This window comes from Thermobia domestica, chromosome 2 (assembly GCF_964235325.1).
Source record: "Thermobia domestica chromosome 2, izTheDome1.hap1.1, whole genome shotgun sequence".
Lineage (NCBI taxonomy): Eukaryota > Metazoa > Arthropoda > Insecta > Zygentoma > Lepismatidae > Thermobia > Thermobia domestica.
In genome coordinates, this window is record NC_137455.1 from 354,928,891 (window position 1) to 354,943,777 (window position 14,887).

The 14,887-nt window shown below is 35.8% G+C and overlaps 2 protein-coding genes across 5 annotated transcripts in view; one reads left to right on the forward strand and one right to left on the reverse strand.

The window, feature by feature from the left end:
- Positions 1-4,932, forward strand: part of LOC145678793 (serine/threonine-protein kinase Nek8-like) — a 127,550-nt gene extending 122,618 nt beyond the window's left edge. For all 3 annotated transcript variants that reach the window (XM_081749304.1, XM_081749305.1, XM_081749306.1), the window contains one exon: positions 1,667-4,932. In XM_081749304.1, the coding sequence (XP_081605430.1) occupies positions 1,667-1,744 (78 nt within the window). In that variant the 3' untranslated portion in view covers positions 1,745-4,932. The remainder of the gene's footprint in view (positions 1-1,666) is intronic.
- LOC145678795 (non-homologous end-joining factor 1-like) overlaps positions 1-14,887 on the reverse strand; it is a 49,267-nt gene that overhangs the window by 15,596 nt on the left and 18,784 nt on the right. Inside the window, exons 4-6 of one of the 2 annotated variants that reach the window (XM_081749309.1) lie at positions 12,440-12,593; positions 8,734-8,845; positions 4,950-5,093 (exon numbers count right to left, since the gene is read on the reverse strand). In XM_081749309.1, the coding sequence (XP_081605435.1) occupies positions 4,986-5,093; positions 8,734-8,845; positions 12,440-12,593 (374 nt within the window). In that variant the 3' untranslated portion in view covers positions 4,950-4,985. The remainder of the gene's footprint in view (positions 1-4,949; positions 5,094-8,733; positions 8,846-12,439; positions 12,594-14,887) is intronic. The other variant, XM_081749310.1, reaches the window with a different exon arrangement.

The following is a 14,887-nucleotide window of genomic DNA, read 5'->3' on the forward strand; positions in this document are numbered from 1 at the left end:
TATGCCGGTTAGGCTAAAGGAGACGGTGATAATGAGAAATGAGTGAAATGGTGGAATGAAGAAAGTGGGAGGAAACGGGAGAACCCTGAGAAAACCCATGATCACGGTGTTTCTCTACCACAAAGTCCACATGGCGCGAGCTGGGATCGAACCAGGGACCCCAAGCACCAGAGGTGAACGCTCTACACTGAGCCACCGCGCCTCCTATATCACAAGTTGATGATCCATATTTTATGTACTCTTGATTCTGAGAGACGCTGAACTCTCAACAAGCAAATCAGTGAATAATGTTACTTGGAACTGGATAGAATTAGAACTAGAAATACAAATCACTAAAAAAAGCAACGTTTATTAAAAAAAATAATAATTGTATAAGTTTCGCCACGTAACATATTCGGTTCATCAGACACTGTAACAAACAAGAGGAAGTTGTATTTAAATATAACATAGTCCCAGAAGCTGGTCAGAACGGACTCAGCCAATCATAACAAAAGTTGACAAAAGTGAAGCTAAACACCATAAATTCCTTTCCCTCTCTGGTCCACTGCAAAACTAAGCTTCAAATTAAGTCTTTCCAATAACTTACCCGACTGTTTGTCAATTTTTAGTCCTGCATTCTAATTCATAACACAGCTCTGCTTTTTTCAATAAATCTGGCCTCCTTCCATTTTCTTATCAACGACCTTTGTTCCTGTCCTAACATTTCAATCTTGCACCAATTAATATTATGCCCCGTGTTCCTCACGTGATTAAAAATGACATTTCTTTCTCTTTCTAATCTTACGTTATTTTTGTGTTGTTTCTGGGATTCTGTTATATTTAGATGCAACTCCCTCTTGTTTGTTAGTATCTGATGAAGCCAGTTAATTGGCGAATGATGTTCACTAGAAAGGAGAGTAAGGTGTCACAAGATGGTGAGAGGTGATAGTAATGGTGAGAGGTGAATTCAAAAGCCATAAAGATCTTAAAAGGAAAATACAGCCAGGGATTCATGCTTTTGATAAAATATGTCAACGAAGCAGCTTCTGTCAAAATCGATGGAATAAAACATTTGGGCTTGTTTTGTGAACATTATATTTTAACAAGGCAATGTGTTAATTGAGAAACCTACAGATGTTTCCTGGCAGCATTTATTGTGTTGCTGAACTCAACGAAAATGGAATTACAGTAATTTGATTGTTGTTTAGGATATCAAGATGCAGCATCAGAGAGAGAAAATCACATAAAAAAAAAAAGTTGAAATATTGTTTTACACATTGCTATGTATATTTTTTATATTCGAAATTCCCAGAAACTCGTAATCTAATAAAAAAATTGGCAAAACTATTACAGTTATTTTTTTCTGTTTCTTTTTTCTTTTTTAATAAATGTTGCTTTGTTCAATAATTTATATTTCTAGTTTAAGTTATTTTGGATAGTAAACTAATATGAACCAGTTAGTTATAGAATTTGAGTTTCATTTTAGTTGTGTACCGTACTGAGGCAAACATTATATAATGTATCACAAATTACTCGTATTTTTCAATCACTTCAGAAAGTTCCACATTTTTTAAACATTCTGTATTATTAGAAATGCATTGGTGACAGTTCACTTATTGAAAACGTGTACTACTAATATTTAAAACAACATACGTATGTTAAGCATTATTTATAATTTTTCTTCCAGGTACCAGACTGGATTAAGGCTGAGCTTGCTGAATCAGACGCAGTATGGCCAGGATTTATACATGAAATACAAAAATAAAGTATTGTGATTATGTACCTGTAAATGAAACTATGGAAATATAAATAAATAATTTGTTACAATGTATTCGTATTATTTAGCTTTACTATAGACACTGAACACGGTGTGCGTGGCTTTCTCGGGGTTCTTCCGTTTCCTCCCATTTCCGTCATTTCACCATTATTATTTATCTCATTATAAACGTCTCCCTTAGTCTCGTGTGCACAATTATGGGACGTTAAACAAACAAACAAAAACTACACACACATTTATGATTACTATTAACATAAGGACAAAAAGCATACAAATGCAATGGAACAGTTCGAAGTTCCAGGTTTGGTCGATTTTTAAGAGAAAAGAAATCTGGAAGTAATTTACGTAGGTGAGTACGTGGTCAAATAGTGTGATTACTGATACAAAATGGACACAGTTTAGAATGCAGGAATTATGTATGAAATTGAAGGGTGTATCGTTCTTCTTTAAATTTTGACAAAGGTGTGTTCAATAAAAGTTTTATTCTGCTATTATTTTCTATCTCGTTCCCTCAAACTAGCAGCGTTTCTGTACCCCTATACATAGTAACAACAGATGAAACATTTACGGTAAAAATCACGTCTGAGACCAACAGAAATGGGGACAAATGTGTCAGTGAAATAAGCGCCACGGTCTCTCTATCTGAACCTCTTGATTTAGCTACATGATAAATTGTGAAATCGAGCTGCATCCGTAGAAATCAAGAATTACCGTCATTTTCAGGCATACAAAGTCTCTGCAACAAGTGCACTTGATTATCATATATAAAAGAGTATTCAAAGAAAAAATGGAGGTACAAGTTGATGTGGAACAGACTTGGGTGGCATAGTGGTTAACGTATCGGCACAGTATGCCGAAGGTCCCGAGTTCGGCAAGTCAGTCATTTTTTCACTCTTTCTGTTTACAGAATTCACATCTACAAAGGATCTAGTGTGTGTAAAAAATCGGCTGTTTTCTGTTTCATTAATATATATGAAATTACCGTCATAAGGTGCCCAGTATATGGACACGGACTGTCCAAGTACAGCAGTGGTATGTGGTATTATAGGGAGCTAGCTTTAATGCGAGGCTGAGGAATTCAGAGTTGATTGGCAGGTTCCCCACCCCGTCGCCAAGAAACGGTCACTCGACGGTCCTGGGCGGGGTTGCCAGTGCGTTGTCAAAAAATTCAGCTAATACTCACTTAATTCAAAGAGTTTATGCAATTATGCAATCCCTATCGAAGATCCCTGTATACGTGGACACACGCAAATTAGGCTGTGATAACAAATGCTTCAGTTTTTTTCTCCTTCGCTTCTTCGTCGCACTGTACTATGGCCTCCCTTATTACTTCTCTAGCTTCGCTGTGTATAGTTTGCCCTCTCTTACGCTGTGAAGCCATTATCAAATGAATAATAAGCAACAAAACCGCAACCACAACTGCACACAACAAATAACCAACTCACACTCTCTCCAGAATGGCATTCATGTGACAAATTTTTATCCCTGGCAACGCTGACATATAGAAGGAGGCTAAGGGAGTATTGCAAGAGTCAGGCAGAAAAATTGTTGAAATTTTTCCCCCTTTGCCTCAGCCCCCGCTGGTAAACAAGCTAGCTCCCTATAAAACAACCCACGTGGCCCGAGTGGAGAGCACCGGAAGTGAAGTAGACTGGGTGGCGTAGTGGTTAACGCGTCGGCACGGTATGCCGGAGGCCCCGAGTTCGAGTTCCGGTCTAGTCAGTCACTTTTTCCCTCTTTCTGCATTATAGAATTAACATCTACAGAGGATCTGGTGTGTATAAAAAAAAAAACTTCTGTTTCCTCTTTCATTAATATGTATGATTTATGCTGTTTATAATTTCTTTCCATCTGTCTGTGAGTATAACATGTAAGTTGTAGTGGTTGCTTTCGTGATATTCGGCCATTAAATACGGAGAAAGAAGAAATTTAAAAAAAAAAAAAAAAGTGTCTTTGTTTGTTCGAATTTACCATTTCTTTTGAGCAGGATGAGTCGTGAAAGACTAATTTAAGGTGAAACTAAAACCACAAGTACTTCCAACGAGAATTGAATCTAGGTCCTTCGCACCAAACTGTTAAACTACCTAGGCACGAGGGAACTAAAATAAGTTAATTAAAAGAAAGGGTGCAGAAAAAAAAAAGAACACAGAGCCATTCCATGTGAAATCAACAAATCAAGGTGGCTCATCTGTTTTAGATTTTCTTCAAATTTTGCCCAAATGTTGCAGCACCCGAACATAACACACCTGTAAAATGTTTACAGCTCTAGCTCAAAGGAGACCTGTGTAGGAGCCATTCAAAATTTAGGGGTTTTGTGAAGAAAAAAAAAGAAAGAAAAAAAAAACTATGTCTGCCCTCGACTTAAAGTACTGAAACCGCTAGATCTCTGGAGATATAGAAGCTATTTGAAAATGGTTTTCACTAAAACAATCTTAGAATTTGTAGCATTTAAAATATTATAGTAATGAACTTCTCAAGTAAGGTTAAGCATATGAATTTCACCATCAAAGAAAAAAAAAATGTCAAAATTTGGCAATTACTTCTGAAAAAAGGCCCACCTAACATCAACCTCAAATTTTCAAAATAAGTAGTTCAGATGTTCCTCTTTAACATATAAAAAATTAGGAGGGTGTTTCTTGGTATGTTCAAGAAAAACAAATTATGACACAATGTAAGTTGAGGGTGGATTTAGGCACTTTTTTGCACAAAACTCCCAAATTTCCAATGGCTGTTTCCAGTTTTCCATCCTGAAAATATTTCTAATTGTCAAGACAGGTAATTTAACAAATGGACTGTGCCAGAAAAATGAAACTTCAAGTACCATTGCTGAAACTACTCACATTTCAAGTACATTCTAAAATACAATATTTAGGAATCCTTTACTTTAACAAACCACGATTATTGCATGTATTAATGCATAACAACTTAATGCTCAAACAAACAAATGATACTGGCATTAATTAGTGGAAGATAAATAACAGAAAGAGGAAAATTCCAAAAAGGAGCAGATATTTATACATTAGAAAGCTCACTTCGCAACTTGCAAGCCTGCGCTAACTAGAAATGAAAGATATACCATTGGATCATAGTAATAAAAAGGTAACAGCAACAGAAATACAAGAATAACAAATCAATTACTTACTACAGAATAAGAATATCCTACTTCTGAAAACGATTTAAAGGCAATTCTTACCTTCTCGTAATTTCTTTATGTTCAATTAAAAAAATGCTATAATTTCAGCTTCACTTTTTTGGATTTCTTACCCTTCTTGGGGGCCTTATTTGTTGGTTGGCTTAACCAACTTCTACCACTAACTTTGTCATCGGCTTCATTATCCTACAATAATATATACGAAAATATTTCTCTTTATCAATACGGCCTGTCTGTGATGAATGCAAGACATATTTAATGTATAATCATTTTAAACAAGAAAGACGACGACAAAGAAACTGATTTAAAAATCTCGACAAGTACTTGCAAATATTATGTGTCAATATATATGTTTGCATAGAATTACCTCATCCACCGTCCTGTACTTGCAACATAATCATATCTACAGATGTAAATACACAGCTATAAAGCAAAATAAATATGAAATTTTTAATGAGAATGAATGCATTACTCATTCGGATATACGAAAGATATTACTGCAAAATTAGTGTACTTAACCTTGACATTTTTATCATTTTTATCGTCATAGTTTTATTTGGGATTTTACACATCAGGTTATTTGTTTAGTCAGTACAGTTCTCTAATTATTGATATTGTTTTGTACTAAAATCTGTCAATTATATTACGATAAACTCAATTTATATTTCCTTGGCATGTATTTAACTAACTAACCAGCTCTATGCCTTAAAAACCTATTGGTTCATTGCTGGAAAACGTAACTTTCCTGCTGGTTCCTGTCCTGTGCCAAATTAATACCGTCAGAATTAATCTTATTCGCTCTCCAAAGATCCTATTTCACAACATCTTCTCAAATTGATTTACCCTAGTCTCTTAGTGGCTTGAAACCTCTTTACACTCCACGCGCATTTCACTTGCGAAACGCGCCCCGCAACCTCATTATCCGTAAGATACGCGATGAGGGTGCTTAAGCATTGTAAGTGAAAATGATATTTTTACACCAGGCTTTCTCAACCTATTTCAAATCATGACTACCATTTGATCGCATGCTCTTGCCAGCGACTCCTATAAATAATTTCTGGTTTGTAATAAGCTTTCTGATTATTATTGCTTATCACTTATAAAGCATACCGAAATCACACCAGGTTCAGGTGTCACTAGCCTTCATTTTGAATTGCATTTCAATATATAACTTTTGTTGTACAGAGGTTGATTCATTTATATTGAGCCGAATTTCAATGTCCCATTTACCTAGAAAACACAGTGTTTCCACAACCGTGTTCGATCTGCAGATCATTTCTACTGACTATTGCCCGGCATTGGAATATTCATTGCAGGAGACTGCGTTACAACAGCACTGGTATTGCACCTCACTCCTCTTTACAAGCTTTCCAGAGACGGCGCGGACTCACGATGGGACATGCGCCGCTTGAGGAGTCCGAAAGCAAAGCTGACATCTGGACTCTTGACAGGGATGTCAGAGAAGGGAACATGCCAAACCCATACAGCGACAGAATTCCAGCGATGTTTTCGCCGTGTGGCTGGATGACTTGTGTTGGCTTAGATCAACCTGCTTCACACCTTGTTCGTGCAATACTTGGGAATTTCATACTCGTACATTTCAGTCAGCATTGCATGTAAAATTTAGTTGTAGAGGCAGCAGGACACTGGTTTGCACAGGGACCCATAAGACGACACTGGCCACAATACATCTCACACATACACATTTACTTATCTATTTTATTTATAAATTTCACTTCCACAGCTGCGCAAGGGGACGATGAGAAATGAATGATGAATGAAAAATCCGTAACACTCATGCCCTAAATAGACCCTTTAGACCCATCTATTGTGCCAATCGGCCGTATACTTAATCTTCTGTTAATAACTTCGGAATGAGAAAATGGAATGAAATTTCTATGTTTAACGTCCCACAATTATGCCTTTTTAGGTTAAGGGAGACGAATGACTAAGGGAAGTGAATAACGATGGAGTAATTGGTAAAATGAAAATGTGGGAGGAAACGGGAGTACCCCGAGAAAACCCATGGACACTATGTTGTCCACCACAAACTTACTTGGGAGCGGATCGAATCAGAAGCCTCACGCACCAGAGGTAAGCGCTCTACCACTGAGCCACCATGCCTCCAATATCGGAATGAATAGAGTTAAGTTGAGCAGTTTACTTTGACGTGGAGAAGATGTAATTCCGATATATTTCTCCGTATGTCACTGAAGAATGCATCCCAATTCCGAAGGAAACAAAAAAAAGGAGAAGGATATACTTCTACTCATTACTACACTACACTGTAAAAAATGAGGTGTTGGAACAATACAAAATGACTACCACTTTGGCGTGTTACTTGTGTGTTAATTCAGCACCAAGCACACCAACTTCCGAGCATATCAGCAATAACTCGTTACTACCTGAGAGAATTTGCATTGGTATTTATCGTTTAATATGAGCAAAGCTTTGTGAAATATATTTGGCACTTATGCCAAGTAACGAATAATGTTTTATGTTTTCTGTAATCTGTCACAATAATATTGTTGTAAACCTGTGGATCGTCTGACAACACTTACTTAGGCAACAGTCCTGCCATCTTCTGTTCATAAGTGCTAAGACACAAGAATAACAGATAAAGAAAATAGATGGAAGCACCGCTATCTGTGTAACTGTTGTCAGATGATTCACAGGTTTACAACAGTATTATTGTGACCGATTACAGAAACTAGAATGTTATTAGTTACTTGCCACAAATACGAAATATATTTCGCAAAGCTTTGCTCATACCAAACAATAAAATACAATACAAATACTCACAGCCAGTAACGAGGTATTTCTGATATGCTCTGAAGGTAATGTGCTTGGTGTTGAATTGACACAAGTAACACGCCAAAGTGGTAGTCATTTTGTGTTGTTTCAACACCTCATTTTTTGCTGTGCATCATAATCCTTAAGGAGTTTGCTTTACCAAACGGCTTGTCTGTCCGAGTGTCCGTCCGTTCAGGAGAAAAAAATCTCAAGAAACAGTTGATGGATCAACATCAATTTTGGTCAGGGTGTAGAGGAGTCGAAAATTTAGGATTCGAGTTCGTTGATTGAGGTGATTCAACAGTTGATCCTAAGATATTGACAATCGAAAATCGCTTCCCCATGTATTACTATGGGAATAATTATGGATATCATTCTTGCTTGATATACTACCCGCACTATTATTATTAACAGGTTAGTATACTGCTCAGGATACAAATTACTAATCTGTCCGTGGAATACAACGCTAAAAGGAAATTAATGACTTTCTACTCGACAAATCTAAAGACATATATTTTCTATTTTCAAATATTCTTTTATATTAAAGTACGCTTCTTTTAATTTTAGGTAAAAAGCTATATTTAACCTTAGGCTTGGTACAATTTAGCTTCTTAAGGAGTTTGGTGTACCAAAAATCAAACCAAATTCCTTCACGTGGTATACACTGTGACACTGCCACTTGTTTTTTATTCTAAGGATTCCGACAACACATAAAAAAAACTAATTATTGTTAATATTATCTTTCTTTTTCACTCCAGAATTTATCTTTTTTAAAGAAAAAAGCAGTCACATTAACTAAACAGCTTTCGAGACAATACTGTAATGATTTTCGAGTACATACTAACATTTTTATGCCTGGATTTTTGCGCTTTTCCTTAGCTGTTTTTTTAAACAATAATTTTAACACGAAATATATATTTACAAATTTTATTAAATATATTCCTTTTACGTACCTGTATACTTTTCATAACTTAATTTTTGGCCATCTCTAAACATTTATATGTATACGGTAAATTATAGATGAATGACTTACCGAAACAACAACTTTACGGTCATCTGAATTTTGAGTGTCTTGCTGCGATGGAGGAACTGAGTTAGATACGTCATTAGTCAGACCATCTGAAGCTGGTACTGTTGAATTATTTCTGAAATAAATAAATAATACGTATAAGTAATTCACCTATACTACAGACAAAAAGATAAACAAGCTAAATTCTTGCTAATATTTCGTCCATGTGTAATGGACTCGTTTGTCTTCATTACGGTTTCTTTCAATGTTATATTTTGTGAGTCCTTATATCTGAATTTTAAGCTTAAAATATATAAAACGATCTTCATGCCTGTTGTTCTCTATGGTTGCGAAACATGGTCGCTTATTCTGAGGGAAGAACGCAGACTGAAAGTATTTCAGAACAAGATCTTGAGACGAATATTCGGACCCAAGAGAAACGGGAATACTGAATGAGGGAAACTTCATAACGAGGAACTACATAATTTATACGGTTTACCAAACATTGTTAGGGTCATCAAGTCTAGGAGGCTCAGGTGGGCAGGTCATGTAGCCAGGATGGAAGAAAGTAAGATCTGGAAGACCAATCGGAAAACGACCATTAGGAAGACCTAAGCGCAGATGGAGGACAATATTAAGATGGATCTCGCAGAAATAGGAATACGAAGTAGAAATTGGATCCAGTTGGCTACGGATAGAAGTGAATGGAGAGCTTTTGTGAACGCGGTATTGAATCTACGGGTCCAATAGGCCATAGAGTTTGCTAGTTAGTTATATTGTGAGCCCTTACTTTCACTGTTTGTCCGTAACAGTTCTATTATTACTTGTTGCTATTATTTGACTCGTTCATCGGTTAACAATAACTTACTGTTTAGTTAGAATCGAGAAATTCTGAATCTGCGCCGCACAGTGTACTGGAACTAATGGCTCGGAATTTACAGCCGCTTTCCCTTTTTTAATTCAACACACTATGATATATGACGATTTTTGAATGGAAGATAAAACTAGTTTCGATATGCAATATCTACACATAAGTAATATGCAAGTTAATTCTCAATATTCGATGTGAATTACGTAATCACGGTCATGTAATTTTAGTAGTTCATAGTTTGGTGAATCGTATACACCATTCCAAGTACTGGTTTTCTGTATGGGAAAGGTAACTCTAGACGTGATGTACTAAACATTATATATCAGAATCCATGTTAATTCTATGACTGAATCTAAATTCTTTCTTCCACTAGATCCATAATACACACATCAGGATACGATGGCTTAATATACTATAATCAAAAGCAATACTTGTTATAACTATTCTGCATTTATATGTCCAGACAAATGGTGTGTACATTAATAGGTTTTTTTAACTATATTCTAATCAGATTCTGTAGTGCTGACTAATGATATCCCACTGCAATAAGGTACGACGAAACGGAGAATATATGAAATACTATAATACAAATAATGAATTGCGTTATGAAATACTACGATTTGTTTTATGTTAATTATGAGTAATGTTACACGCCAGGGAATCACTCTATTGTGGAAGTGGAGCAGTAGTTGATGAATTGGCCTCAGAATTTATATCATGTTAGCATGAATGTTACTATGCGAAATACTTTACCTAATTGTCTGTGTGCAGTTTCAGAAGCGAACTGACTAATGTTAACATTTGGTATAAATATCTAATATAGCCACGAAGAATAAACGAGTGTGTGATATAAAATGGTATATTTAATTTCGTTTAGAGTACACTGTGCTCCACCATTCCTGATATCATACGCTCATCTTCACCTTTCATTCTTTGATTCTGTATCCTGTCATGTGTTTGTGCAATATTTGTGCAATACCAGGATGACAACACGCGATTGAGCGTATGCAAATAGGGACATTTCACCTACTTAATTAGTACGTGGATGAATGTTTCTGAAGAGAGAAAGAAAACATGTTCGTTTTGCAGCTCAATTAACTAACTCTATGAAACACAAGGAAGGCACGGTGGCTCTGTAGTAGAGCCCTTACCTCTGGTGTGTGGAATCTCTGGTTCGACCCTCGGCCAAGTAAGTTTGTGGTAGACAACAACGTGTCCGTGGGTTTTCTCGAGGTACTCTCGTTTCCTCGCATTTTATCAATTGCAGTAGTAATTCCAGTTTAAAAGTGAAGCATTTTCGATTTGTAATTAGCCGGTACATTGAGAAAGACATTTTATTATTTGTTTATACTTACACCCAAGTATGTACAACAAAACAGGGAATGTAGTCGCATTCCTTTTTGTCCCTTACAGTTGAACAATGTTACAGTGAATTTAATCAAACCTAAACAAATTCGTTATGCATGATCCGAAACATTTCTTTTTTTCAATGGTATTCTGTTCTGGCTGGAGATCTTTCTCTGCCAACTCTGAAACTAGATCTGTAGTCAGAAAAAAATGAAATGAAATCTTTAAGTTTAACGTCCCACGATTATGCCGGTTAGGCTAAAGGAGACGGTGATAATGAGAAATGAGTGAAATGGTGGAATGAAGAAAGTGGGAGGAAACGGGAGAGCCCCGAGAAAACCCACGAGCACGGTGTTTGTCCACCACAAAGTCCACACGGCGCGAGCTGGGATCGAACCAGGGACCCCAAGCACCGGAGGTGAACGCTCTACCACTGAGCCACTGCGCCCCCGGTCTGTAGTCAGAAATACTATTGAAGAAACTAATTATGATTACATTAAGATCATCAATTCAATCCAAATTTTGAAGTATATTTTTGGAGATGGGTTTCTTTGGGTTATACTGTGGGTTTTACCTAAAAACCCCACTTATTTTTTCGAGGAAGGCTGAGGAAAATTCCAATAATTCTGTTGCCAACACACTCCCATTAGTCGTACACTTCCTTCATTCAAAATCCCACGACCAGAATATTGCTACATATGCCCGCTGCACTATTACTCGTGAATAAAATGTTACAGAAAATCCGTTCTGAAATAAATTATTTGTACATTTTATATGTCTAACACTTTAAAAAAAATCACAAAGCAATTATCCATTTATTACAGGTTGATATTTAAAAATCTGGCTACCTTCGGATTTGAGGAGTGCCAGTATTTGGATGATTCTATATGCTATAAATATTTAACAGAAAATGACTACCTGTAAAATTCTTTAAAGAAAGTAAACAGTAAATGAAAAGTAAATTAAATTCTATAATCAATAAAACGTGAAAAAGTGACAGACTGAACCCAGGACCTCTGGCATACCGTGCCGATGCATTAACTACTATGTCACCATTCGTTTCCCGGAACAGCCACTCACTCTCTCATTCTTGAGGTCGGTGCTCTCCACTCGGATCACGTGGGTTGTACCATACCACACAACACTGTGTCCATATACCGAGCTCTCAGTTCCGGTCCAGTCAGTTACTTTTTCACTCTGTGCGTTATAGAATTCACATCCACAGAGGATCTGGTGCGTTAAAAAAAAATCGGTTATTTCCTCTTTCATTAACATCTGTAACAAATTAAATTCTGTTCATCAACTAAATAAAACAGTTCTACAATATTTTAATTTAACTGTATAAAACAGTGGCGCGCTAAAGCCGTAAATTTGAAAATGCACTCGGAATCCATGCCTGAAATCTGAAGGAGCTGGACTTTCGATGGAGAGATATTTCAATCTCAACATGTATATTTATAACAACATATTGTCTAGAATTATTTCAGAAAGTTCAAAAACATCAGTACGTACCTGTACACGAACTCTTCTAACTTTCTCTTAATGCCATGATACAAAGGCTGAGCTACTTTATGAAATGCTGTGATTGGACTTTGAACATCTGTTAATTCTATCGAGGTATTTTCCAGAAAGCTCGCTTCATTAAATTCTTTAGTTTCAATGTTTTCTGTCCAGAAAAATGAACACAAAGTTAGACAACCTTAATACCTTTTTATTTATTTATTTATTATTACATGTTATTATGTACCTTCAGCATTTAAATCCCTTTTCTGACGTAGTTGTGGAATTCTGTTGAAAATAGGAAATGTCGAATTATCGAACTGTTATAGCTATACTTATTAAAGGATATGATTTGACTCATATTTAAATAATTAATGAATATAACAAATTACTGCACTTTATTGTGCAAAGCGATTTCATTAACTTTGGTGCCTTGACCTGGAGCTCTGGGAAACTTTCAGGTAGCCATTGTGTAATAGGAATTTCAAGGAGTATATGATTACAGCAGTAACTTCATTTTTTAAACCACAGTTCTGCAAAATAGTTCTACTTACATATATCGTTACAAAATACGTTCTAATGCAAAGTATATTTGAAGTAGTATTAGTTGTTCGAATGCTAGGAATTTACATTTAGATTAATCATTTACATTAACCTCATCAATTTTTTCAACTGGGCACACGAAAAGAGCACATGAAATTATGAGAAGTGGAAACAAAAATTTTAGGAAACCAAAAAATACATCGAAAGATTGCGATCTTGGTCAATAATTAGTTTTTGAACAGCCCCTAAATCGAGTTTTCGTATTTTCTATGGAATAACATCATACTGAGTTAAGTGATAGTTCGGGTTTTGCTTCACTATATGTAGTTCTCCAGATATAAGGTGTACAAGAAAATTTTTGATTGAAATACTATATTTTATCTTTTGGATCAGGAGCCACAAAACTTTTGAACTGCCCCTAAATCGAGATTTCGTATTTTCTATGGAATAAGGACATCACACTGAGTTAACTGATAGTTTGGGATTTGCTTCACTATATGTAGTTCTCCAGATATAAGACGTACAAGAATTTTTTTGACTGAAACATATTGGATATTTTGATTTTTAAAAAAAATATCATGAGAATCTCCCAGAATTACTGGCGGACATAACAGAGATTGCTGAAACAGTTCATTTAATTAAAGTACCTTTGAACAAAAAGTTATATTTGTTATTAACGTTATAGCTACACCTTATAGCTTTGAACCCGATTCGTGAGTCTACCATAAAGTTATCAGGATACATTACAAAAAAAAAATGAAATGAAATTTTTGAGTTTTACGTCCCACGGTTATGCCGGTTAGGCTAAAGGAGACGGTGATGATGAGAGATGAATGAAAATGGTGGGATGAAGAAAGTGGGAGGAAACGGGAGAACCCCGAGAAAACCCACGCCCAGGATACATTACAAAATGGTTATGTTAAAAAGGAAGGAACTTCCGACATCATTAGTATTACATTGTCACTGACAATCATTTTGAATTACGTAGTGCTTCCACGAACTACAATTCTCAGCTAAACTTTTTATCTTGACATAGCAATTATCCAATTTTATACCGTTCACTATTTCTATTAGGTCGAGTCATAACTTCCGATGCAGCTATGTAGCATTTATTGTTCGCATCTATCCACAATGAGTCATCGTGACAAGCAGTTTTTGCTTTCATTAAATAGATAAGGCTTCAGTTAGCCTTCTAACAACTGTTTTGTGTGCTGCACGTTACATTAAACTGTTGTTCCTAACGTCTAAAATGAAGAGTAAAAATGTGCATATTCATCATGTGATGCTTTGGAAATTTAAGCAAGGCAAAAGTGGTAAGACGATAACTGAAAAAAAAAAAAAAAAAAAAAAAAAACCGCAATGTAAACGGTGAAGGACTAATAACTGATCGGATAGTTAGAAATTGGTTTGTCAAATTCCGTTCTGAAGATATGACCTTAAAAGACGAGGACGAAACGTCCTTCCGACTTTGACGACCTTTTAAAGGCAATATTGGAGCATAATCCTCGTCAATCATCAAAGGATATAACAGAAAACGTTGAATACATCATAATCAACTGTTTGCTGCCACTTGGATAACTTACGGAAACTCAGCAAGTTAGGAATATGGGTATCTCACCATCTCAGTGAACGAAATAAACAAGATCGCATCCCAAGATCGTGCCTTTTTTTTTTTTTTTTTTTTTTTTTGACAGGATTATAACAAGAGATGAAAAATGAACAAAATAATATCGTAAAAATATTTACTGGATATAAGCGTGTGGAACAGCATAATTACAATAAAGTATCGTTGAAACTGAAAATTTAGGTACAAAAATCTGAAATTGAGATTTTCTACTAGGTATATACTTAGTCCCTAATACTAGAAATGAAATAAAAATTAACCACATGTACAGCCAGCAGCAAAAGTATCTCCTC